The sequence below is a fragment of the Lissotriton helveticus genome, chromosome 8 (genome assembly GCF_964261635.1).
Source record: "Lissotriton helveticus chromosome 8, aLisHel1.1, whole genome shotgun sequence".
Lineage (NCBI taxonomy): Eukaryota > Metazoa > Chordata > Amphibia > Caudata > Salamandridae > Lissotriton > Lissotriton helveticus.
In genome coordinates this window covers 900,065,440-900,091,992 of record NC_136069.1, presented here as the reverse complement: position 1 = coordinate 900,091,992, position 26,553 = coordinate 900,065,440, and the positions used below count along the sequence as shown (strand labels likewise).

Sequence of the window (26,553 nt, the reverse complement as noted above, 5' to 3'; positions counted from 1 at the left end):
ATAGCAGCAAACAGAACTGGATAGTGGGGAAAAGGTTGAGTGGCAGTGGCAACAAAGACTGGACCAGAATAGGGAAAATAAGAGAGATCCTAAAGGAGCTAACTGTAAACTAGGTGCACATAGAATATTGGTGACTGGAGATTGTAAGTAGAATTTATAGCTTAGCATGTTTTAGCCAATTCACCTGGTCCAGTGTGATTTTAAATCAAAATTCTGCATTTTATTTTCTAGAAGGAATCTTAGTGTAAGATTCTAAAAAATCACTTTGCCTTTTGGTCTTTAAAATCTTAAAAGAGTTGAATCATTTTTATTTGATCCACATTTCTTTTTATGAATTAACAATATCTTCCCCTTATTATTTGGTACTATATGCTCTTGGTGAGAAGTGCTGACACTTTCTCTTTTATTACATATCAGCCTGGTCCACATTCGCTGCTATTGTCTCTGGAAAGAACAACCTACTTGTTGAGAAGTCCAGATTGGTTTTGAGAGTTGATTAGGTTTTCTAGTGTACATTTAAATATGGCAGCCTCTTAACTGTTTCATTAGCTTGACATGTATCTGCATCTGTAGTAATGTCGAACAATACTTTTGCAAGGAAATATTTTCCATTTCTAGGAGAAATGGCAGGCTTTCATGCTTTCGACGTTCACCACTCAGAAAAGTGCATACTGGTCCACGCAATGTTAGACACATACTTGGGGATTCTATGCAAGAAGTCTACTGCATGTGAAAGAGTAGAGGATGCCCATAATTATGAAATTGTACAACTCTGTAGCATTCACAAGGGAGGCACCATGCAAGGAGCATCCCACCGATGTTATTGCAAAGCAGGATCCTACACGCACACCATGAAAGACCCACTCTGCTGCCTGCTAAACTACAGCTCCTCTAACTGGAGATGGAACTGGCGTCCTCAGCCAGAACACAGCCCTCACATGGACCCATCTAAGGCTCATACAATCATCTATTCATTACCATGCCTACCTGTCTTGCTGGTGGACATCTAATGAAGGTCTCCTTTTGCACAACTCCTTTCAAAAAATGTGCCTGTTATTATGAGGGGTGTATGCCAATGTTAAGACTGCTTCAAAGCCAGGCAGTTTTGACTTGTGCTTTTCATCAGATATAATTCAACTATCCATCTTTTGTAACAACCTTATAGTGAAATGCATGGTGCGACCTTCACAATATCTCCTGTAAAATTACATTAAAATCCTATTTCGTTTTCACCATTGTTTCAGCCCTAAAATGTTTAAAACAGATTCTTAGCCACTAATTTCGCAAAACGTTCTTGATATATCTGCTCCAAGCTCTCTTTAAAGTTAGTTTAAATTAATGCAAACTTAGATTTTAACTCACCTCGAAATTTGGTCGGAATTAGGAAATTCTACAATTTATGAATCAGATGAAACATCCTAGATTTACATGAGGTAAGGTTTATCCTTTTGAGCCATCCAGGTGTGATGATTTCCTGATGTAGAATATCTCCAGGAGGACTAAGCCTGGGCAGAGTTCGCAGAGTTGTGCTACGCAGAACTCCGTGAAGGGGCAAAAATACTCCGCTGATCTACGTGGAGCTCCATGAAAAAATGCTGTTTGCGGTGATTGCACAGTATGGATGCTGGTCCGCACTGTGGAATCATCGCGAACGGCACCTTGCACAGTGCAAGTGCTCCCTTCTTTCCCTTTTCTGCCGCTCAAGTAGATTTTTACTCGCGCAGCAGCTTTCTCAACGCGAGCGACCACTCGCAATGAGAAACCCGACCACCCCGTATTGAGAAATCTCGCCAGGATGTTATTTTTCCACACTTGCATTCGCCAACTTAATGTTGACGATCGCGAACGAGGAAAGATATCGCCGGGAAGTTGATTTTCCACGCTCGCGGTCGCCACCTTAACGTTGGTGATCGCGATCGGGGAAAAAGACTCCGCTCCGCAAAGCGGAGTATTTCGGAACACCCGTGAATTCCGCATAATACAGAGTACGGGAAACTCAGCAACATCCGTGAGCTGAGCCTAGTTCACCGCCCAGGGTTAAGTAGGACACCCTCCAGCAAAACAATTTTGAGTACGGAGGCTGGACATCTATCAGAAGAGGTGTGGGAGAGAGGGTTCTAAGCAGAGGGCAGCTTATTTAAGAAAAAATAATAATAACTTGATAAGCTTTGCATTGCACAAAGCGTGAACAGTTTAGAAAATGCACTAAGTTACGAGTCAGCCTATTTTCCAACTTACACTCTTCTACTTTCAATCCCATCTAATTGAAAGAATTTAAAGTTGGAATGTGAAAAGTTGATTAAGTGTGCTTTAATATGTACTTTAAAAAACGCCATGTATTCCTGTACACAGAATCACATGGTGCGCAACTGAATATCGAAGGCACGCAATATGAGGACAGAACAACTAATCCAAAATGCTGATAGGTAAGTATGTACTTTTTAAACTTTACTTCACATATGTGTACTTACTCAATAACTGTTGTATGTAGATGTGGAGCTAGGAATAGTAAATAGTAGTATATATATATATATATCAAACACCAGTCCCGCCTCTCCTTAAAGAACGGGTCCAACACATGCTTGGGACCTGTCCAGGTAAGTTTTTTTGCCACCATCCGGAAGAAGCCACTTCACACTATAAACAGCTGGCAGGCGCATTTCGCCGAATGCCTTAATCATTGCCAGCATTGTTTTTAAACAAGATGGTTTTGCGTGGGGCATATACTGCTACTTGTGTTCCCATTGGAGCCAATTAGTCCAATCAGAGGCGCTGTTTTTTCAACTCTGTCTGCAGTATGCGCTTGGGTTGCTGGTAGATGGAGTCCCCACATCAAAGAGTAATCCGAAAAGCTCTCACAAAAAGGGTATGCAGGCAGACTCACATCGTGGACTCAGGTGTATTGACCGGTCCGTGCATTCAGTAATGCCCTGACAATGTCAGCTTGTGAGTCCGCCCACTCTCTGCTGCGGGAACAGTCAATGGCGGCAATCGTCTCCTGAAGGTGTCCCAATCAGCAGAAATCCGCTGCTCTCTCCCCGGTACCACGCACACAGTCTTGGGCGGAAGGGCGTTACTGTGTGCATTCAGCACGTAACACCAAAGAAAATGCCGGCCATCAGTGGAGCACCAGACCGAGAGGCGTGTCAGAATTGCAGCACCGACTGCTGCACAAACATTAAACACCAGTCCCGACTCTCCTTCACCGCATGCGTGCTAGCAGTTTTCCCGCTGTGCGCTGCGTTTTTAAAAAAGCCGCGTTACATGACAAGCTCAGCTCGTCATCAGCGTACGAGCGCCGTAACTCATGATGAGCTGAGCTCGTCATGCGCATCAAAGGGGTTAAAGAACGGGTCCAACTCATGCTTGGGACCTCTCCAGGTACATTTTATTGCCACCATCCAGAAGAAGCCAATTTATACTATAAACACCTGGCAGACGCCTTTTGGCAAATGCCTTAATCATTGCCAGCATTGTGTTTAAACAAGATGGTTTTGCGTGGGGCATATACTGCTACTTGTGTTCCCATTGGAGCCAATTAGTCCAATCAGAGGCGCTGTTTTTTCAACTCTGTCTGCAGTATGCGCTTGGGTTGCTGGTAGATGGAGTCCCCACATCAAAATGTAATCCGAAAAGCTCGCACAAACAGGGCATGCAGGCAGTCCCACATCGCTGACTCAGGTGCAGTGACCGGTCCATGCATTCAGTAATGCCCTGACAATGTCAGCTTGTGAGTCCGCCCACTCTGCTATGGGAACAGTCAATGGCGGCAATTGTCTCCTGAAGGTGTCCCAATCAGCAGAAATCTGCTGCTCTCTCCCCAGGACCATGAGCACAGTCTTGGGCGGGGTGGCGCCACTGTGTGCATTCAGCACCAAAGAAAATGCCGCCCATCAGTGGACCACCAGACCGAGAGGCGTGTCGGAGTTGCAGCGCCGACTGCTGCACAAACATTAAACACCAGTCCCGACTCTCCTTCACCGCATGCGCGCTAGCAGTTTTCCCGCTGTGCGCTGCGTTTTTTAAAAAGCCGCGTTACATGACAAGCTCAGCTCGTCATCAGCGTACGAGCGCCGTAACTCATGATGAGCTGAGCTCGTCATGCGCATCAAAGGGGTTAAAGAACGGGTCCAACTCATGCTTGGGACCTCTCCAGGTACATTTTATTGCCACCATCCAGAAGAAGCCAATTTATACTATAAACACCTGGCAGACGCCTTTTGGCAAATGCCTTAATCATTGCCAGCATTGTGTTTAAACAAGATGGTTTTGCGTGGGGCATATACTGCTACTTGTGTTCCCATTGGAGCCAATTAGTCCAATCAGAGGCGCTGTTTTTTCAACTCTGTCTGCAGTATGCGCCTGGGTTGCTGGTAGATGGAGTCCCCACATCAAAATGTAATCCGAAAAGCTCGCACAAACAGGGCATGCAGGCAGTCCCACATCGCTGACTCAGGTGCAGTGACCGGTCCATGCATTCAGTAATGCCCTGACAATGTCAGCTTGTGAGTCCGCCCACTCTGCTATGGGAACAGTCAATGGCGGCAATCGTCTCCTGAAGGTGTCCCAATCAGCAGAAATCTGCTGCTCTCTCCCCAGGACCATGAGCACAGTCTTGGGCGGGGTGGCGCCACTGTGTGCATTCAGCACCAAAGAAAATGCCGGCCATCAGTGGACCACCAGACCGAGAGGCGAGTCGGAATTGCAGCGCCGACTGCTGCACAAACATCAAACACCAGTCCCGCCTCTCCTTGAAGAACGGGCCCCGACACATGCTTGGGACCTCTCCAGGTAAGTTTTATTGCCACCATCCGGAAGAAGCCAATTCACACTATAAACAGCTGGCAGACGCGTTTCGGCGAATGCCTTAATCATTGCCAGCATTGCTTTTAAACAAGATGGTTATATACAGACACACACACCTTTTAATATTCGGTCCTCAATATTCTGGAATCACGATATTTTGAGGGTAAATATTTAGTGGTGCAACAAGTATTTGGGAAAGAATGCACTTATATAGCAAAGCTTTAATGTTTGGTCATAGCTGATGGCCATGCCCTCCTAAAATATATATCCGGCTATGGGACTGGACATAGGTATAAAACAGACACATCTATTTTTGGGAGGCGTCTGTAGACATACCTGGGTCCCCTTAAGAAAAGGTTTGGCTGAAACCCAATCATTTACAGCCTGGTAACAGAAAGGTCACCGGAGGCCATTTTTCTTGTTGGTAAAAGCACAATCATCCAGAACTGGGAACCCTGGAAAACGGTCAGGAGAGAACACTTTGTTATGCCCTGGGGAAATGTTTTCCCAGTCTGACGGGCTAAGTCTGATGGTGATCTCTCACCATCGCGCGTGTTACCAAATTACTGCTGCTGACTTTTTAAAATGTATCACTTGTATACTCTTGGCACTTCTTGCTTTTAATTGCGCCGTTGTTTTTTCTTGTAAATCGCGCTACTGCATTGTTGTAAAATATCTGACCAGCAACGCGGGGGCATAGAGAGGCTTACCCGCACTGTAATCGGTCCCTCCACCCGCATTTAGCGGGGCTTAGATAGAGGGCTCCTGGGTTCCTGGTGGTGCTATTCCGACCGCCATCTTAGGTGGGGGCTAACGCTTGGGCCACTTTAGGCGCCATATTGGGTGGGGCTAGAGGCTCTAGTAGCCGGAAGCCCGGGCGGCGTAATAATATAAATAGGCATGTGTAAACAGACGTCAGCGGATGCGCGCAGCGGTCGCGCCGTAGACGCGCCGGAGGTGCGCAAGAGGTAAGCCCGTTTGCGCCCGTTCGCGTCCCGGACGCGCTCGGCGCACCGCTTAGGGATACCTCTCATCTACCGGGCTTCCAGACGGACTTACTGGCATTACCTGCGGAGAATATGGGGGGAGTACAACTCCAGGTACTCTCTTGCGGACTTTTGAACGTACGCTCCCTCGTTAAGCACTATGCCGAAATTGCCCTGGTAATAGAATCCTCCCACCTGGACATTCTGTTTGTGACCGAGACTTGGATCACAGCAGACTGCGAGGTAGAACTCGGCTGGGCGTGCCCATCAGGATATCTTATAAGACATATCCCTCGTGGCTCTGGGAGAGGAGGTGGAGTCGGATGCATTTTTAAAGACTCAATCTCCCTCCTGCCGCTTGTGATAAAGGAAACACAGGGATTTGAGCTTATGGGCTTTTCTGTCACCGCCCAAGGTGGCACGCAGTTGGCTGGCCTTCTATGTTATAGGCCACCTTCGTCAACTACAGCGGCCCTTCAATCTTTGGTCGATCTGATATATGACCTTTCAAACTCCCACTCCAAGTTCCTAGTTCTGGGCAATTTTAATCTTTGGCCCTCTGGCCCTCAAGATCTAGCCTTTCGAGAACTCTGCCAAGCGTGTGACAATATACAACTTGAACAACTTGTTCTATCATCTACTCACACGAAGGGGCACATATTGGACTTGGTATTTGCGGACAAGGAACTAGTCATAGTGAAAGAAATTTTAACCCAATGCTAGACCGACCATTCATTGATCCTTTTTACTGTAGCTCAGCCGGCCCTATTGAAACCAAATAGCTCGGGGAGGATTAAACGTAATCGATCATGGACCAGCCTGTTAAAGGAGACGAAGCGACCCATGTTACTGTCTGGAACTTTTAGGATGAAGGACAGTGTAGATAAGAGCTACACTGCCCTCTGTCAGCAAATCCTGACATCTCTGGACGAGGTAGAACCTTTACGGAAACTGAGGGACAGACCCAGAGGGACCAATGGCTGGTTCACCGAGGAACTTGGCCAATTGAAGCTACGCTGTAAACAAGCGGAACGCACATGGAGGAGAGGGTATACAGAGCAGGACAGGGCTGCTTATAAAGGTATTTTATTGGAATACAAGCTCCAGTTAAGAAATGCCAAAGCCAGATTTCTGGAAGAGACGTTGGCAAAAGCTTCTAACAAATCGCAGACCTTGTTCAAATTGGTAAAAAGCTTATCCAACCCCTCATGTGCTGTACCTTCTACCCCTGTGTCGCAGGAGCTTTGTGACTCTTTAGCCCTTGCTTTTGATGACAAAATTAGGAATATTCTGAAGGGATTTGAAGTGTCCACACAGCTGTGTACGTCGGCCACAACAGAGTGGTTGCAAGCCAACTCACTCCAATTTAATGGTGCAAAGACGGAGATATTGCACTGCTCCTTAGACCGACTCCCTCGCCCATTGCTGGAAGACTTTTGGCCTACTTCTATACCAGGCTCGGTGGAGGCGGCAGAATCGGCCCGCAACTTGGGAGTCATATTCTAATCAAATTTACAACTTGACGTCTCGGTGAACAGGACTGTAGGGACGTGTATGGGTCTGCTCCGTGCTCTTCGGAAGATATTGCCGCTTCTCCCTCGGGAAGCTAGAGCAGAAGTAGTGCGTAGTACCAGTCTCAGTAGGCTGGACTACTGTAACGCACTACTTCTGGGAGCTCCAAAGACCCTGATCCTTAAGTTACAAAGGATCCAAAATATGGCGGCTAAATTAGCTTTGTCCCTTCCACGTTCGGCTTCCTCCTCTGGAGCTTTGGCAGACCTACATTGGTTACCGGTCCAGCAGAGGATTTCCTATAAGGCCTTATGCCTGACTTTTGGAGCTCTGCATGGTCTGGGACCAATACCACTGCAAAATCTTTTCTCGTGGTACCAGGCTGCCAGACCTTTGAGATCCGCTTTGGCGTTCCTAGTGAGAATCCCGAGGATAAATAGAGTGAGAATGGGCGGCCGTGCTTTTAGTTTCACAGCCGCCACAATGTGGAACACTCTACCTCTGGCACTGAGGAGCAGACAAGATCTGATTTCGTTTAAAAGGGATCTTAAAACATATCTTTTTCCAAGAGCAGAATAAGCGTACACCAGATGGCTGAATTGATCTCAGCGCCAGGATACACTCTGGGTGACAGTTGCGCTTAACAAGCATTAAAATACATACATACATACATACATACATACATACATACATACAAGCTGGAGACCATACATAAAATCTGTGATGCCATCAGACTTCAAAATTTGTCTGACGTCATTGGTATTTTGTTACCAGTTGACTTAGGGACCCTAGACCACTTGCCATATTTGCTCACCTGTAGACTTACTCATTTTTACATTTACATTTTGAACGGAGTCTATGAATTCTTGTGGGTGTCATCAAATGTGCCTTTGAGCATCAAGAACTGCTCAAGAGCAGTAAGTGAGCCAGGGAATACATTTACTGTAGAAACCAAACAACACTGCAGAAAACAGCAGGCACATACCTTATGGGCATCTGCCGTTGATAGTAGCCACAGACTAAGCATGTTTCTGGGGGCAATAAAAAATAACACAATAGTAACATGGGAAAACGAGTCTTTGGACCGAACTTGCGAAATCATTAAACAGTGTAGTGGTTACTTTAGCCTGTTACAATACTCTAAATGAGACCGATTTCCTATCGAACAACACTATTACACTGCCCTCTAGTGTCAGACACACAGAAATCCTGTACAAAGCATTTATGAGAAACCCCAAAACTACCTACAATGACTACGTGCCAACCAGGGGTGCCAATGTCGTGCTGCGTGTTACAGCTTCACCTAAGTGCCCACCGTTTCAACGAGGTGGGCGGGAGCAAGGTAATAAATACAATGTTCAAAACACATTTTAAACAAGCACTGGCAAGGCCATTAGGTCTGGCTTTTAATTTGTATACAGACACTTGCATACAAATGCATTAATGTGGAGTAAGGCAACGTTTAGAAGATATTGCTTACAACGGTGTTACAGACGCACTAAATGTGCTGCCGTATAGCTATCTGGAAAGCAACAGTTAAGAAAAAAATCAGATTGACATATGTATATATCGACTATGAAGCATTAATGTAGGTAAGAAATGTAAACACAGTTAAGGGTGCATTCTAGTATTATTATATGTTACATGTTTTTCGTATGCCATGTGGGAAGGTATTTCTGTACAAGTCCATGTTCAAGGAGCACTTGCCAATTTAAAGTGGAAATAGTATCTATTGATGTTGAAAACATGTTAGCAATCTTGAGTAATACATAGAAGCATTACCACATGGCAAGCACTAGACAAAATTCACTTCACACATGCAGAATCTTAGGTTGCGGCCACATTGTGCCTATTCTGACCTCAAACACTTCTTTTGTTGCGTAAAAATTTGCAATGCTGCCGTCAACGCTATATCGGTGCTGCATGGTAGTGAAGCTTGGTGAAAAACTACCTTTTCGGGATAAACCTGCCACATCAGCCGTAAACCAGAAGGGAGGAGCGCAGCTGCATAGAGCGTGCATAGTATTCAAGGGGGGGGGGGGGGGGTGCAAAGTGCAACGGGAGTGCAGAACAGAAAGCGAGCACATGTACCGTTTGATAACACAGCCCAGGCATAAGCAGTTCATAATTTTCTTCTAGATGTAAACACACTCAGACCAGCTACTACATTGGAATCAGAAGTAAAGGATTCATTTGCCGACAGCAGTTTTGTATTTTCTCTCACACCCCCACACATGTACAGCGAACATGAACCATATGGGCATCAGAAGGGGGAAATGTCACAAAGATTTTCATGGGTGTTTGTAACTCTGTTACGTGTATCCACAGGTGCCAGTTGGTGTTATGTTTGAGTGCGAGGGTGACCGAATTTGTATTTATCTCTGTATGCACTTCGAAGCCCATACCGGTTTTGCTTTAACTGCATGTTTTTGTGTGTGGCCCTACTTGTTAGTGCAGCACATAAAAGTCAAACCCATTGGCTTTGTCAATATTTGTTAACACACCCAGCAGAGGACAAGTCCTTAAGGACTCCCAAAACATTCAAAAGGAAACCGAAAAAGAAGAGATGAAGAAAGGTTAAAGAAGCCCTTTAGCAAAAAGTTTCTGGTATCAAAATTCCATATTTATTACAGAATACATCAATAACTTTTTATAAAAATATATACATACAGATTTTTATTTATTTTATTGAATTTATATTGCGCACAGCTACCCGCAATGGGTTTCCCGGCGCCAGGGACAGACTGAAGAAAGAAATCAGGCACACGCAAAAAAGATCATAAAAGGAAGAAAACAGAAAGGTCTTCAACTTTTTACGAAAGGCCAGAAGATTAGTTTCTGTTTTTAACGCCAGCGGAAGAGTATTCCATATCTTTGGCCCAAGATATGCGAATGAACGGCCTCCCATTTTTGTCAGTCGGATTCTTGGAATCATGAAATTGCCATTATTAGATGACCTTAAAGAACAGCCAGGTAAATAAGGCTGGGCAAGGTTATGCAGGTAGGTAGGGGCAGAACCCTGACGGATCTTGAACAAAAAACACAGAGTTTTAAAGGTCACACGATCTGAAATTCTCAACCAGTGTAGGTCACGTAAGGCTTGCATTGCGGACGTTCTTCGTGGAACATTACGCAAGAGGTGAGCAGCTGAATTCTGTACCACTTGGAGTTTATAGATTGTTGCTTTATCAGCTCCAAGATAAAGCACGTTGCCATAGTCGATGCGAGACATCACAAGGGCCTGTACGACAGTTCTTCGGGTGGACTCGGGCAGCATCCATAGGATATTCTGCAGCCATCGTAAGGTGTTAAAACAGACTGCAGCAACCTTGGTCACCTGCTGCCTCATCGAAATTTTGTCATCAAGCAAGACTCCGAGGTTACGAGCGACAGGCACAGGGGTAGGCAGAGGACCCATGTCACATGGCCAGTGTCTAGAGCCCCATAGATCTTTGTGCTTGCCTAATATGATAACCTCGGTCTTCTCGCCGTTTAGCTTCAGCAGATGGTCTTGCATCCAAGCTGCAACGCGAGATAGGCCAACTTTAAGGGCAGAGACTTCCTGAACCCTGCTGCTAGAAAGAGAGAACACGATCTGCGTGTCGTCTGCATATGAATATATGGACAGACCGGCGTCCTCTACGATGGAGGCAAGAGGTCGGATGTAAATATTAAACAACAATGGGCTTAATATAGACCCTTGAGGGACGCCGTAAGCTGAAGAATGAATCGCAGATTCAGCCTTGTTTGAGAAAACCTGAAAGGTGCGCTCATTAAGAAATGAGGCCACCCAGGCAAGCGCAGAACCATCAACACCAAGGGAGCAGAGGGACTCCAAAAGAATGGGATGGGACACGGTATCGAATGCAGCGCTTAAATCAAGAAGAATAAGCGCAAAGGTCTCACCGCAATCGATACCGTGTCGGAGTCTCTCAGTCACCCCAAGGAGTGCGGATTCGGTGGAATAGTTAGCGCGAAAGCCTGATTGGGGTGGATGGAGATATGATAAATTTTCGAAGGAGCACACCACTCTGCTTAACTCTTATTATCTGTACTCTGTTCAATATTTTGATATAGAGGGCTTCAACTAGCAGCTTGTCACGCTTGGAAAAAATTTTGAAATTAAAACGCTTTAAATATTTGCATTTTCAAAGTGAAAAGTTAAACATGTACTGTTTGATGATTTAAAATCAAATTTACATCTGAAAAATAATAAAGTGTTTATGAAAACTTTGAATCAGCAAAAGTGATTTATAAACATGTTTAAATACAATAAATGTTTGTGAATTATTCACTCAAAAGCAACAGTGCGTAGAGGTTGAGTGGTCACACCACCCAAGGTAGGATGGATGGAGATATCTCACGTTTTCAACAAACTCATTAAGCTGGGTGTTGACGTGGCGTTCCAATATTTTGGAACAAGCTGGCAGCAGGGATATAGGCCTGAAGTTGGCAAGGTTTGTGATGTCGGCGCCAGATTCTTTGAGCAAAGGAACAACCATGGCATGTTTCCAATCCTGTGCCACTCGAGATTCAATAAGAGAGATGTTTAATAGCCTCATTAAGAATCTCCGTGGTTCAAGGTCTAGTTGTTTTAGTATCTTCATAGGAACTGGGTCCCGAGGGGAGCCAGACCTGATACTATTTAGACAGGAAAGGAAAGAAGAGTCATCAAATGGTAACCAGTTAGGAATAAATACAGTGGGAGAGGAAAAAACACTGCCGGGAGAGTCAGGTTGGGGGAACTCAATTGGCCGTGAAAAGGAGGCCAGAGATTGATGGATACCCTCAACCTTGGATATGAAAAAATCCGCAATGGCATTACATTGTGTGCCATTCAGAGCCGGCAAGGAGGGAATAGTGTCTGCTCCTGTGAGTTTCTTTACCATGGCGAATAGAGTCCGAGGACAATTTTGCGCTTGAATAATGGTAGAAGCGATGTAAGTGGCCTTGGCACGTTTGCAATTTGCATGGTAGACTTTCAACTCATCTTTATAAGTCACCTTGCAAAGGGCGGAATAAGAAATCCTCCACTTCCTCTCCAGGGCTTTGCATTTAGCACATTGAATTTTCAACTCATCAGAAAACCAGGGTGCAGGGGGGCGTAGGGATCTATACTTGCTACTGGAGCGGGGGGCAAGAGCAGTTACGGCATCTGTCAGCCAGCAAGAAATGGGAATGTTTAAATCCTGGTCTGTCTTAACAAAAGCCGGAATTGACTCAGTTAAACACAAGTTAAAAGCAGCCATGTCGAGCCTATCCCATCGGTAGGACGATTTAATTTCCTCTACATGAACACTGGCCGAAAAAAGACCAGGAGGTAGCATAAAATGTACCGCATAGTGATCAGACCAATGTAGCGGACGCGCCGATTGAGTACAATCAAACGAAAGAGTGGAAATAATAGGGTCCAAGAGGTGGCCTGCGATGTGGGTAGCCCCTGAATTACAAAGTTTGAGATTAAAAACCTCAAGATCAGATAAAAGAGATTTATTTGGGGGTTATTAGCATCTTCTAAGTGGATGTTTAAATCGCCGAGAATAGTGAAGTTGTTGGATTTCAATAGTGTTGCTGAAAGGCAATCAACAAGTGAGGGAATCCACGAAGCTGCAGTCCCGGGCGGCCGATAAATTAGCAGACCGGAAAGCGTCAATCGGGGATTAATCCTTAGTTTAAATAATGCTGCCTCACTACCTGGAAGATGTACATGTTCCAGTTTACATTGATATATAGATTTAAAAATGATTGCGATACCTCCACCACCTTTACCGGAGGGTCTATCCTGATGCAACACAACATAGTTGGGAGGGATAGCTGTAGCAATATCCGGACCCGAGCTAGCATGTAGCCAGGTCTCCGTCAGGAATAATGCGTCAGGAGATTCATCACTTATGAAATCATAGATGTTCAATTTATTCTTAGGAAGCGATCTACAGTTTAAGCTCCAGAAATGGAGAGGAACTAAGGATGAGGTACAGCCCTTAGAAGGCTTCCTTTTCCCCCGGTGATGTTTTATATTTAATTGCGTCTTAGAGAGCTGCATTTTACCAGTGGAATAACCACAGCCAGCACATGTAAAGTAATGATAGGGCAGAGTACATAAAGTACAGGTAGTAGGGATGGAAGGTCGCAATGCATGTAGTGCCATGGAGGTGTAATGTACGTGGTCATCCCGAGTTAACGTACCTGAGAGCATGTTGGCAGAGGGCAGCCCGTCCTCAGCGCGGACGGGCGCAGACGGGCAGGACTCTGGCACGACTACGGCCACGCGAGGACACGCCCGCTGCGCGAAACCGCTGCGCAAAGGGAGGAGCTTGAAATAGGCGTCCCTCGCCGGCACCTGCGCACTGAAGCGCGCGTAGGGAGTGTCTCCAGCGCAAACACCCACCCCGCTCTAAGATGGCGGCACCAGATTCCACCCACAGATCCCGGACCCGCCAAACGGCGGTGAAATACAATTAAGATGCAGGTAAGGGGACTAAAATCAGGGTATAACAAAGTAAATCAAAGTAAATACGAAACAGGCTTTTAAAAATGATTCCAGGACGGTTCGCAAAGCGCTCCTGCAGCAAATGCGCTACCTGACTGAGAGAGGCAGCACTTGGGACTCGCCTGAAATAGGCGTCCCTCGCCGGCACCTGCGCACTGAAGCGCGCGTAGGGAGTGTCTCCAGCGCAAACACCCACCCCGCTCTAAGATGGCGGCACCAGATTCCACCCACAGATCCCGGACCCGCCAAACGGCGGTGAAATACAATTAAGATGCAGGTAAGGGGACTAAAATCAGGGTATAACAAAGTAAATCAAAGTAAATACGAAACAGGCTTTTAAAAACGATTCCAGGACGATTCGCAAAGCGCTCCTGCAGCAAATGCGCTACCTGACTGAGAGAGGCAGCACTTGGGACTCGCCTGAAATAGGCGTCCCTCGCCGGCACCTGCGCACTGAAGCGCGCGTAGGGAGTGTCTCCAGCGCAAACACCCACCCCGCTCTAAGATGGCGGCACCAGATTCCACCCACAGATCCCGTACCCGCCAAACGGCGGTGAAATACAATTAAGATGCAGGTAAGGGGACTAAAATCAGGGTATAACAAAGTAAATCAAAGTAAATACGAAACAGGCTTTTAAAAACGATTCCAGGACGGTTCGCAAAGCGCTCCTGCAGCAAATGCGCTACCTGACTGATAAAGACAAGAGTGCTGGTAAACATACAAGAAACATATATCACAAACCAGACAAGTGGCAAACAAAACCATTACATATTGGGATAAAGGAACAACATAAACATGAATCTTGTGTCCTTAATTCAATTTGGGCCACAGGGAAGTGTTGACGGCGTTTCGACCGATATATTATTGTGCGGTCATCTTCAGGACTTGAGATTTTTCTTGAGGAATATATATCTTCAGATTAAAATTCGCTGCGACCAATCTTTATTTAAGGTCATCCAAAGGTACTTAAAGCAACACATTCAGCGGATACAGACATCGTGCATTTAACTTGCTTCTAAGTGTCAGGGTAGTGGCTCCAATGTTTTAACCAACTGCTCGCCTCATAATTTGGCGATCTTCAAAGTTCAAGATGCAGCAAAATCGTGCCGCGTCTGTTACAGACGCGGCATGATTTTGCTGCACTCTTGTCTTTATCTGTATGTATATATTTTTATAAAAGTTATTGATGTATTATGTAATAAATATGGAATTTTGATACCAGTAACTTTTTGCTAAAGGGCTTCTTTAACCTTTCTTCATCCCTTCTTTTTGGGTTTCCTTTTGAATTTTTGGGAGTACATATAGTTGTTTGTGTTTTCTTTCCCTGAACCTCTTGTTAGATGTATTGATTGTCCCGGGTTCGGGGTTTTGGACAGCCCCTGTGGTTGTTAATCAAGTCCTTAAGGACAGCACGTGACTTCCTGGGAGTCCTCTTAGCCTCCCAGAGGTAAATATTACACAATATATGTGACTGACTCTCCCACAGCTCTGCGTGCCCTGCAGACATAGGTCTGGCACAATAATGATTCTGTCCAGCCCAGTCAGCCTAGCATGTGTGTACTGCCCTGTGACAGACAATGTCCCAGACCTAGTGGCTTTTCTTTTTTTTAGCAGTGAGCCTGGTATATGCCTGACTTTTACCCAGCAAAAATAAACTTTCACAGGTAAACCTGTTGAGCCTGACACTGCAACAGCCTTACCTGCATTTCAGATGTGCGTTTGAAGTCATCCAAGAGCTATAATCTCAGAGAGATGCATCTGACACGTGGCGGACTATGCTCCTGCTTTACTGGCCAATCAGAGGTCTGACTAATGTCTGATGGACTCTTTCTCAGGCACGCCCAATCAGTTTTGATGACACTCCCTTAGATTTACTGGCCTTCAAGAGGTTGGTCTACCAGGGGACTGCAATGGGAATGATGCAGTAAGAAGGGATAGGTCAGTACACTGGTACATGCAAGATGGCGATCTGTCACAAGTCTAAAAGCCAAGAGCCCTGCACAGTGGCCCTAACCAGCATTTAAATCCTGCTGCCTTGTTAAAGACTTCGATAAATAGATTACACGTGCAAAGGTTCCATAGCCAGTTTCTGTGTAAGGGAATGTAAGAACGTTATTACTGTGATTAAACTTTGAAAAAGAATTGTCGTAAAGAAAGTGCTGCTCCCTACCCTAGCCATTGGCCCTCATCCTCCCCTAGGTCCAACGATGCCGGAGCGGACTTTAAGGGCCCTGTAGGCCAATGCAGCAGCTTTAGGGCTCTGCCAATAGTTTACAAACCGGGCTCATTTGTAGAAAAAAAAGGTCTATCACGATTGGATAGGAATAACATTCGACCAACATACATATTCTAGTAATGTCACGCATGAACGTTTACAAATAAAAAATTAACCTACCTGAAAAAATGTTGCATCTGAACACTGTCTCCATAAACTTTCAGACCTAGGCTTATTCTGACAATACTTCTCGTACATCTTAAAATCTTCCATCTGTATAATAAAAAACAAAATTGTTGAAAGGATAAGCGTACACAATTACAATGTAGAGTTTTCCGCGCTGTGCTTCAAATGGTCATGCGTTAAAAATACATTCGAACATCCACGAAATAAGGGGTATTGGTCATTGAGTCTCCAAGGTCTTTGGATGGGACTTTAGGCCCCTGCAGACCAATGGGTTGTGTTTCACTGATCTAATGCAGACACGTTAATCAGAGACAGATTGACATTTTCACTGCCAAAGTTCCCGGCATTAAGCTGTACCGTCCCTTATGGAGGACATTAATAGCAGTAAATGCCCTCTGCAGGAGCTTGCCAGTGATTTGTATAATGTGCAGTTCTCAGCCTGGGGGAGTGTGTATAATAACATGAAAATGTAAATAACGGCTGTTAACACCGAACGGTAAGTAGACAATTAGGCTATCAGAAACTGTCCCCAAATCTCACTCGACAACGACAGACACAAATGCAACTGTCTCTGCCTCAGGCCCTCACCCCATTCGAAATGCAGGTAAACAACAGTTGTTAGTGGCAGTGTGCGAAGAATTTGAGTTGGCTCAGTCAATACCAACATTTGATGCAGAAATATAATAAAAGATTTTACACTGCCGATACTGATAGACATTTTTACTGATAATAAAATGCTTTATTCATGGCTCTGTAAATGTATTGACTGATTTAACCTCCATACCAGATGATAACTGTACATCATCGTGAAGAGTGAAATGATGGAAGCAACATACGTTATTCAGTAATAAAAGCGATATAAAAAACAACAAAAAACAACAACACCGAGAATGTGCATGATTGTTATACCTACCCTCATGAGAAAACACCTTCCAACGAGTTCAGGGCACTGAATGTAGTTTTCTAATTCTCTCAGGAATATCCTAAAAAATTAAGACTTGATGAGCTTTCACATATGAAACATGGATGGTGGGAATATATATATTTTTTAGAATATATGCCTTGTTATTAAGATGATTTAATTTGATACATGCAAAGGTTATACATTTAAAAAAGTTAACATCTAATATAATTTATAAAGCAACATGACATCCATATCAAGCAATCACAATTCAATAAACGGCATCAAGATCAAGAGCCGATGCTGATGTGAGAATCCTTTCAAACTTGTAGCAAAGACTTGCCAGTCAAGTAAGATTTCAGTTTTTATGAAGTTCTGTTGTAGATACGAAGAGTGTTCAAGTTTGTAAGGCTCAATCCTGAGTAGCATATCTAATTAAGGATTTTGCTTCGCATTCTGAAACTTGGATTTCTGTTTTGTTCATTATGAAACCAGGACTAAAAGTACCTGAATGGCACGCAGAAACCTGAACTGAGGAGCCACTCACGCATGGACCTGGGAAATGTGAGCAGTCCGATCAAATACTTTAGGTAGATCTTACAAGTCAAACAGAGCGTGGTGCTTGCCTCCAGTGTCTCCTTGTTATTTTCCCTATAGCCTCTTTTCAGGTCTCTGGTGATTTCTGAAGTGCCTACCTTCAATCTCCATGGAATCAACGGACTTTCTTTAGGAGAGCAGAGGGATACTATTCCACACCATACTGAGACCACAGACAATATTCACCTACACATTTAAACAAGCATTTGCATAGCCAACAGGTCTCGCCTTTGGGACCTTATGTGTTTAGCCAGAAATGTTGGCTATGTTGTAGAGCATTGTGGCTGCTGTGCATTATGTTGAAAACTTATAATAAAAAGTTTTTAGCATTTTTGTTACCGTTATACAAACAAAGGCAACATTATATGCAACTGAAAAACCTGATTAAAAAAAGATTTTAACATAAAAATTGTCTTCTACTTTTTTTGTGCTGGCACTGCTAGCAACTAATTCCTGCCTGTTCTCAGGCTTGTTTGTTATTTTTTTTTGTTATGGGGGAGCAGGACATAAATAACGGGGGAGTGGATGTTTGAAAACAGTGGTTTAATTAGAACACGAGCAGCGGACAGACACTAGGGGAGAATCAGCAGATTCCAAGGGGAGACTGACGTGATGCTTAGGTGGTGCGCTGATGCAAAATGGTGGTGGTGAATGATGTTTGGTGCTCAGATGGTGACACTATATGGTGTGGATTGGAGGTACGTTGTGGATTGTGGAGTTTTGTAGTTGAAATATGTTGTTTGGTGTGTAATTATGAGGTGTGTATTGGAAATGTGTGAAGTTGAATTGTGTGGCTTGGAACTGTGGTGTTCTGTCAAATTATGCTTAGTGAAATTGTGTCATGGTGTGGAGTGCATTTTGCATTAAGTGTAATTGTGTAGCATATAATTATGTGGTACTGAGTGGTATAGTGTGTAGTGTATGTTGCATTCAGTAGAGTGTAATTATGTGGTGTGTAAATATGTGGCTCTGAGTGGTACTTGGAGTGTTTTTTACATTAGTGCAGTGTAATCATGTAGCATATAAGTATGTGGCACTGAGTGGTATTATGTGGAATGTATTTATGTAGCATTGAGTAGAGTGTAAGTATGAGGCGTGTAATTATATGACACTGAGTGGTATTATGTGGAGTGTATTTATGTTGCATTGAGTAGAGTATAATTATGTGGCGTGTAATTATGTGGCACTGAGTGGTATTATGGGGAGTGTATGTTGGATTCAGTAGAGTGTAATAGTGTGGCGTGTAATTATGTGGCACCGATTGGTATTATTTGGAGTGTATGTTGCATGGAGTGCAGTGTAATTATGTAGCATATAATTATGTGGCACGTTGTGGTATTTGGAGTGTATGTTGCATTGAGTGCCGTGTAATTATATGGTGTGTAATTATGTGGCACTGAGTGGTATTTGGAGTGTATGTTGCGTTGTGCGCAGTGTAAGTATGTAGCATATAATTATGTGGCACTGAGTGGTATTGTGTGGAGTGTATGTTGTATTCAGTTGAGTGTAATTGTGTGGCGTGTAATTATGTGTCACTGAGTGGTACTGTTTGGAGTGTATGTTGTATTGAGTGCAGTGTAATTATGTAGCAAATAATTATGTGGCACTGAGTGGTATTGTGTAGAGCACAGCTTTCCAAACTTTTCATGTTGGTGACACACCTTTTTGTGAACAAAAATTCAGGGACACGGTAACGCGAGCGAGCGAGCCCGAATCACCTAAGGGGGTTGCGAATTTTTTTTGAAAAAGTAGTGGGCACATGGTGCATTTCCAAGCAAATTTGAGAAAGCAGGAAGGTTAATAAAGCAATTGGTAATCTGGTCTAACAAAGCCAGTGACTGGCAAAACTGAGTGTAAGCAAGGTTAGGTTTGTGCATGAAACAAGAATATAATCATGCACACATAGACACATGCCCCAGTGATTTACAGCACATCCCCACCCACACACAACCCCACCCACACACAACCCCACACACACCCACACACACACCCACACTCACAGCCCCACACACACACACAGCCTCACACACACCCACACAGTCCCACCCACACACAACCCCACCCACACACAACCCCAACCCCCCACACACACCCACACAACCCCACCCACACACAACCCCACCCCCCACCCGCCCACACACACCCACCCCACACACACCCACACAACCCCACCCACACACAACCCCACTCACACACAACCCCCCACCCCCACACACACCCACACACACAGCCCACCACACACACAGCCCCACACACAGCCCCACACACACACACCCACAAACACACTCCCAAACACACTCACACACGCACCCACTTTCAGGGGGAAAAATCAATATAACTGAGAGACACTCAACAGCAGTCCATAAAACCTTTGGGACTGCCCAACTCGACAAGGAACAAGGCCTGTTGTGATGTCACAAGCTGTGATGTTACTTCATGCGATGTCATGCACCATGATGTCACTTGCATACTGCCACCCACACAACCCCACACACACACACACACTCACAACCCAACCCACACACACACACCCACACAACCCCACCCCACACACAACCCCACCCACACACAACCCCACCCACACACACAACCCCACACACACACACACTCACAACCCAACCCACACACACACACCCACACAACCCCACCCCACACCCAACCCCACACACACACACCCCACGCACAACCCCACACACACCCACCCCACACACAACTCCACACACACCCACCCCACACACACACCCACACACAACCCCCCACACACACCCACACCCCCCCACACACACACCCCCACACACACTACTACTTTCAGAGGGAACAAATCAATATAACTGAGAGACACTCAACAGCAGTCCATAAAACCTTTGGGACATCCCACCTCTGTCTCTCTCCCTCTGTCTTCCTCCTTCTGCCTCCCTCCCTCTGTCTCCCTGTCTGGCGTCCTCTGTCACCCTCTCTCTCTGTCTCCCTCTCTCTGACTCCCTCTCTCTGACTCCCTCTCTCGGTCTCTCCCTCTCTCGGTCTCCCTCTCTCTCTGTCTCCCTCTCTCTCTGTCTCCCTCTCTCTCTGTCTCCCTCTCTCTCGGTCTCCCTCTCTGTCTCCCTCTCTCTCTCTGTCTCCCTCTTTCTCTCTCCCTCTCTCACTGTCTCCCTCTCTCTCTCTGTCTCCCTCTCTCTCTGTCTTCCTCTCTCTCTGTCTTCCTCTCTCTCTGTCTCCCTCTCTCCATGTATCCCTCTCTCCATGTCTCCCTCTCTCCGTGTCTCCCTCTCTCCGTGTCTCCGTCCCTCTCTCTCCCTCTCTCTGTCTCTCTCCTCTGTCTGGCTCCCACTCCTTCCCTCTGTCTCCCCTGACTCCCTCCCACTGTCTTCCTTGGCCTCTCTTCCTCTGTCTCCCTCCCTCTCTCTGTCTCCCTCCCTAAAAATAAGTCTCAACTTGCCAAGGCAACACCTACTAGCTTTCAAAATGCTTGTTTAATTCTGCAACTGTGCTTATGCACCTATCAGCTTTTATGCTAGAAACACGAAAACATTTGTGTTAGTAGTGGAGGGACTGAAAACAGAATGAACATTTGAACGAAGAAACTGCTATTTGTAGCGCTTCCATTCTAACAAGTAGGAAGGGCCGGGCCGTCACAGAACCAGCCACGCACGCGGGCAAGAGTTGTTCGGAAGACTCGCCGATTGTGGAGGGGCATTTAATGCCAATGGCTGGCTGTCATAATTCACAGTAGAGACTTGTTAAGCTGTCGTAGGCTTATAAGTGACAAAATAAAACAGTTTTAAAAATCGGCAGTAGGTGAAGGTTGGACCAGGTGTGCTCGCTCTTTAAGTATAAAACCCCTTTCAGAGTGCACATTGGCATAGAAACAAGTGCATGGTATCAGATCTGCTCAAACTGGCCTAGCTATCCAGGGGGTGCAGTTTGCAGTGCTGTGGACACAGTGTAGTGCGTTAACAATTTTGGGACGCCACTCAGAAGAACTGAATCTTCGCGCATTTTTTAACAGTCGGCATTGTTAATTCTGGGCGCAGTGTCACTCGTGATATTGATGACAGAAGGGAGGATGAACGTTGAGTAGACCCTGTATAGATCAGAAAGAATGACACAATTTAAGACATCTGCTTCCCCAGGCGACCCACAGTACTAACGTGTGAAAACCGAGTGGTTTTGCATTCACATCAAGTATTTAATAACATTCCAGCACGCGCTTGCATCGAGTAAGATGGCGCGTGGGCTCCAGACATAATGCGGAGGTCTGGAGCTGAGGTGGGTGTGGGAAGGGGAAGTTTGGCAGAGAGCAACTGTTACCTTGAGATTAAGGCGCAAATAGACTGACAGTAAAGTGCCAGCTGGAACTTTTCAGGCCATTACCATTAATAACCCCTCGAGCACAAGGAAGAAACAGACCAGCAGCATGGTGTGACAGGTTGTGGCTCTTCTCAGAAAGGGGGTGAATAACGGAGACTACAGAAAGCATGCAGCAGGTTCCAGAGGGAGCCGCGGGCCCTCGACAAGGCTGCAGGTGGGCGGCGGACTCTGGCCTCACGGCAGGCGCTCTCTACCTGGCGCTGGGCTGGAGCAGCTCTCGGCGGGGCGGGCTCCTCTCCTGGTCCAAGCCGGCGGCTCTTTATTTATCTGAGCCCCAAATCCCTCGTGATGTCAGCCGCAGGGAGGGGGACTAGCTTAAGGTGGACTCATTCAACTTTAATTAGTCCACCTTAAGCTAGCCCTTGCTGGCCACATGTTGATGCACCTCGCATTTTTCAAATGTTCAGAGTAAAATTGAATAATTTAAGTGCGACAATGTTTTTTACCTCGTGTTTTCAGGAGCACCCGGGCTTCCTCTCCTATCAAAAGTGCGCAGTACCGAGCGCATGGAATGCGGAGCAGAGGCGGCTCTGAGGACTGCCTGCCCATTGGACGCGCGCTGCAAAGGGAACAAGGCCACGCCACACGCACACGCTCGCGTAATGCTGTCCCTCTTCTGTGAATGTTTCTGCATCTCATCGACATCGCGCGACACACCCACACATGGCAGGCGACACAGTAGTGTGTCGCGACGCAGAGTTTGGAAAGCTCTGGTGTAGAGTGTGTGTTGCATTCAGTAGCGTGTAATTATGTGGCGTGTAATTATGTGTCACTGAGTGGTATTTGGAGTATATGTTGCATTGAGTGCAGTGTAATTATGTGGCGTGTAATTATGTGGCACTGAGTGGTATTTGGAGTGTATGTTGCATTGAGTGCACTGTAAATATGTGGCGTGTAATTATGTGGCACTGAGTGGTATTTGGAGTGTATGTTGCGTTGAGCGCAGTGTAATTATCTAGCATATATTTATGTGGCACTGAGTGGTATTGTGTGGAGTGTGTTGCATTCAGTAGAGTGTAATTATGTGGCACTGAGTGGTATTTGGAAAGTATGTTGCATTGAGTGCAGTGTAATTATGTGGCGTGTAATTATGTGGCACTGAGTGGTATTTGGAGTGTATGTTGCATTGAGAGCAGTGTAATTATGTAGCATATAATTATAAGAGTGGTCTGCTTAATTCAGACACTCTGTTCATCCCCACCCCCTTTTCTGAATCGTTTTTGGCCACTATAGGTGTGGCAGGGTATACTCAGACATGAGTCCCTTGCTCACTGCTCCATCAGGATTCAAGCAAGCCGGGCCGACGAGGCTGAAATGCCAGAAACCGGTCCCCGGTAGCTTGTCTCCTTTCTGGTGAAGAATTGGCTTGGTAGTTTGGTCTGCCCTGTTCCCATGATGCACTGGGCCAGGGACAGACTAATTTGCATATAGCCAGGATCTGAGCTGGGATGGGGCAGTGAGCTAAATAACGGTGATGGATCAAGCCCTGATCTTTGGACTGGGTAAGAGTGGTCTGCTTAATTCAGACACTCTGTTCATCACCACCCCCTTTTCTGAATAGCATATAATTATGTGGCACTTAGTGGTATTGTGTGAGTGTATGTTGTATTCAGTACAGTGTAATTGTGTAGCGTGTAATTATGTGGCACTGAGTGGTATTGTGTGGAGTATGCGTTGCATTCAGTAGAGTGTAATTATGTGGCGTGTAATTATGCGGCACTGATGGTATTTGGAGTGTATGTTGCATTGAGTGCAGTGTAATTATGTGGTGTGTAATTATGTGGCACTGAGTGGTATTTGGAGTGTATCTTGCATTGAGTGCAGTGTAATTATGTGGCATGTAACTATGTGGCACTGAGTGGTATTTGGAGTGTATGTTGCATTGAGTGCAGTGTAAGCAATAGTTTACTTTGTTTCATCTGTTTGACATTCACGACTCCCGAGGAAGACAGGCTTTATCTTTGCACCAGGTTCTGGCCACATCCTGGCTCAAGGGTTTTAAGTACCTTAAACTCATAAAGGCAACAGCAACTAAAATAGCACATTCAGTCTTCGCTCAAAAGTAAAATGTCACAAACTGCCTTTTAGAGATGATGAAATAAAAATGTAAACGCTTCCTTTCCCCTCTGTAAAGGCTGTAACCAGTTTGTCCAGCGACGTATTCACACTCAATCTATGACAACAATGAGCCAATGCCCAAATCCATATTACACATGTTGTCAAAAGTCTCTGTCAAACTAAAGTCACCCAAAGGTTAATGTTAGCATGGAGGGCGTGGTTTAGGCGCCGACCGGGATGGCTGCGTGAGCGAGTTGCTCCGCGCCGAGTCCCGTTTTCATCCTGGTGTAACTAGCCCCACACTACCTGGCGGCTGGCACTGGCCTCCGGTGGGATCGCTGCACCAGCGGGGAGCGTCTGTACCCCGTCGGGTCCCGGGGCGCTGCAGGCGGACGGTACTGGCGTCCCGATCGGAGTAACCGAGGAACAAAGGCAAGATGGCGGCGCCACAAGAGCCAGGGCTCGGAGAGCGGAGCGATGTGAGGTGCGGCGCGGTTTGAGGCGCCTGGGGGACCTTGTGAAGCGGAGCACCGTTGGGAGACCCTGGGGAGCGGGACCGGAGCAAAGGAGAAGGACGGCGGTGCTGCCCTGGCGCGGGCGTTGCCCCTCCCCCACCTGCTGGCCCGGACGGCGGGGGAGTGAAGCCATCACTCGCGCTGCGCCGGTGGCGGCGCTGCTGATATCTGTGGCCGACCCATCCCTGAGGGTGTTGCAGCAGAGGCTACCAGGACATAGTGTGGAACGGCGAGTTTGCCGTGTGCTGGGGGGGCGGCTGCCCGGAGCGATTGGAGGCCCGGCCGGAGGCAGGAGTGGGTGAGGCCGACCAGGCTGTGTGTGGACCCTGCAGTGCGCTGTGGCCGCGCGGATCAGTACCGCCGAGGGCGGTGGGCTCCACCTGCTCAGTGGGACGACCCCTGACTATCGGTCTCCTGAGGGGGCTTCTACCCCTAACCTCCGCACTCTGGTGACGCACTGAGGATCTCGGTGGGGCTGCGCGGGGTCCATTCCTGGGCTGGAGGCTGACGACGGAGCGCAGGGAAGGACAATTGGCGCCGTCTGGTGATCGGGGAGCTGCGCACCTTGTGACCTGCCATTGGGACACGCCAGCTGGCCCTAGGGGCGGGAAGGACGGACGGACTGCGGCCGCCGGCCGTCATTGACAGAGGCGGCATTGGTGGCACGTTTCCCGTTGTCGAGATGGCCGCGCAAGGAGCTGGCCTCGCAGCGCCTCCTGAGCGAGGTGACGGGACGTCCGAGGCCGCAGATGGCGATCATCCAACAGGGCCCTCGCCGCAGGAGATGCGGCTGAACCTCCGTCTTGACGCCATTTTGGCCGCGATCACTACCACCAAGGATGAGCTGCACCAGGATATTGCGCAGGTGGCGTCCGGGCTTGGCCTGCTGAGAGCGGACCACGCCAAGCCCTCTGACCGTGTGAAATCCAACGAACTACTGCTCCAGGAGCTGAAACCGGCGGTGGTCACGGCGGAGCATAAACTTGATGACGTTATCCATCGACTGGCGATTCTGGAGCGTCGTGCAGAGGACGCTGAAGGACGCAACCGCCGGAACAACGTGAGGGTGGTGGGGCTTCCATAGAAAATTGAGAAGGGTGATGCGGTGGCCTACTTGGAGGACTGGTTCCGCACAGTGGTGGCGCCGGAGGGCCTCTCCCCCTTCTTCTCCCTGGAAAGAGCACACAGGGTGCCCGCGAAGCCTCCCCTGGAGGGCCGACCGCCCCGACCGATGGTGGCCAGACTGCTGCACTATAAGGATCGGGATCTGCTGATCCAAAGGGCGAGAGATCGTGGGCCCTTCCAGGTAGACAACAGCAAGGTGACGATATTTCCGGACTATAAGCAGGAGGTGCAGCGGAGCAGGGCCTCTTTTCTGTCGATAAAAAAAGAGCTGAGAGAGGAGGGGATTCAATACTCCTTGCTTTTTCCAGCCAAGCTGCGGATCATCGTTGATGAAAGGACTCACTTTTTCCAAACACCCGATGAAGCATGGTCCTGGCTGGAACTGTATCGTGCTGGGACGGATCGGGCACACAGGCCCGCCAGGGATCGAGTGCAACCGGTCAGGGTCAGGAAGTCGCAGCGCATCCGCTCCCGGAATAGGCGCCAACGGGCCGAGCGTGAGGCGCAAATGCTGGCTGATCGACAGAGTGCGTTGGAGGCCACGGCGAACATCACGGGCTCACAGCGCGAGGACGCCTCCAGGGGTTCGGCTTCGGAGGGTGAAGGTGAAGGTGAGAAGACCGGCGACGAAGACTCGGAGGTGGGAGGAGCGCAGGGGCCGGAGGTTACCCCGCAAACATCAGATGGTATCTTTAATGGGTGAAGCTCGTGGCTGCTGAACTTTTTGTAAGGCCTGGACGCTCCTGACTTCTTTTGGACTGCCAGGTATGGGGCTGCATTAGCAGCATGGGGC

At 47.0% G+C, this 26,553-nt stretch overlaps 1 protein-coding gene across 12 annotated transcripts in view; it reads right to left on the bottom strand.

The window, feature by feature from the left end:
• MCF2L (MCF.2 cell line derived transforming sequence like) overlaps nt 1-26,553 on the bottom strand; it is a 1,263,355-nt gene that overhangs the window by 87,440 nt on the left and 1,149,362 nt on the right. For all 12 annotated transcript variants that reach the window (XM_078657683.1, XM_078657685.1, XM_078657688.1 and 9 more), the window contains 2 exons: nt 17,110-17,179; nt 16,191-16,283 (listed from right to left, as the gene is read on the bottom strand). In XM_078657683.1, coding sequence (XP_078513809.1) covers nt 16,191-16,283; nt 17,110-17,179 — 163 coding nt within the window. The remainder of the gene's footprint in view (nt 1-16,190; nt 16,284-17,109; nt 17,180-26,553) is intronic.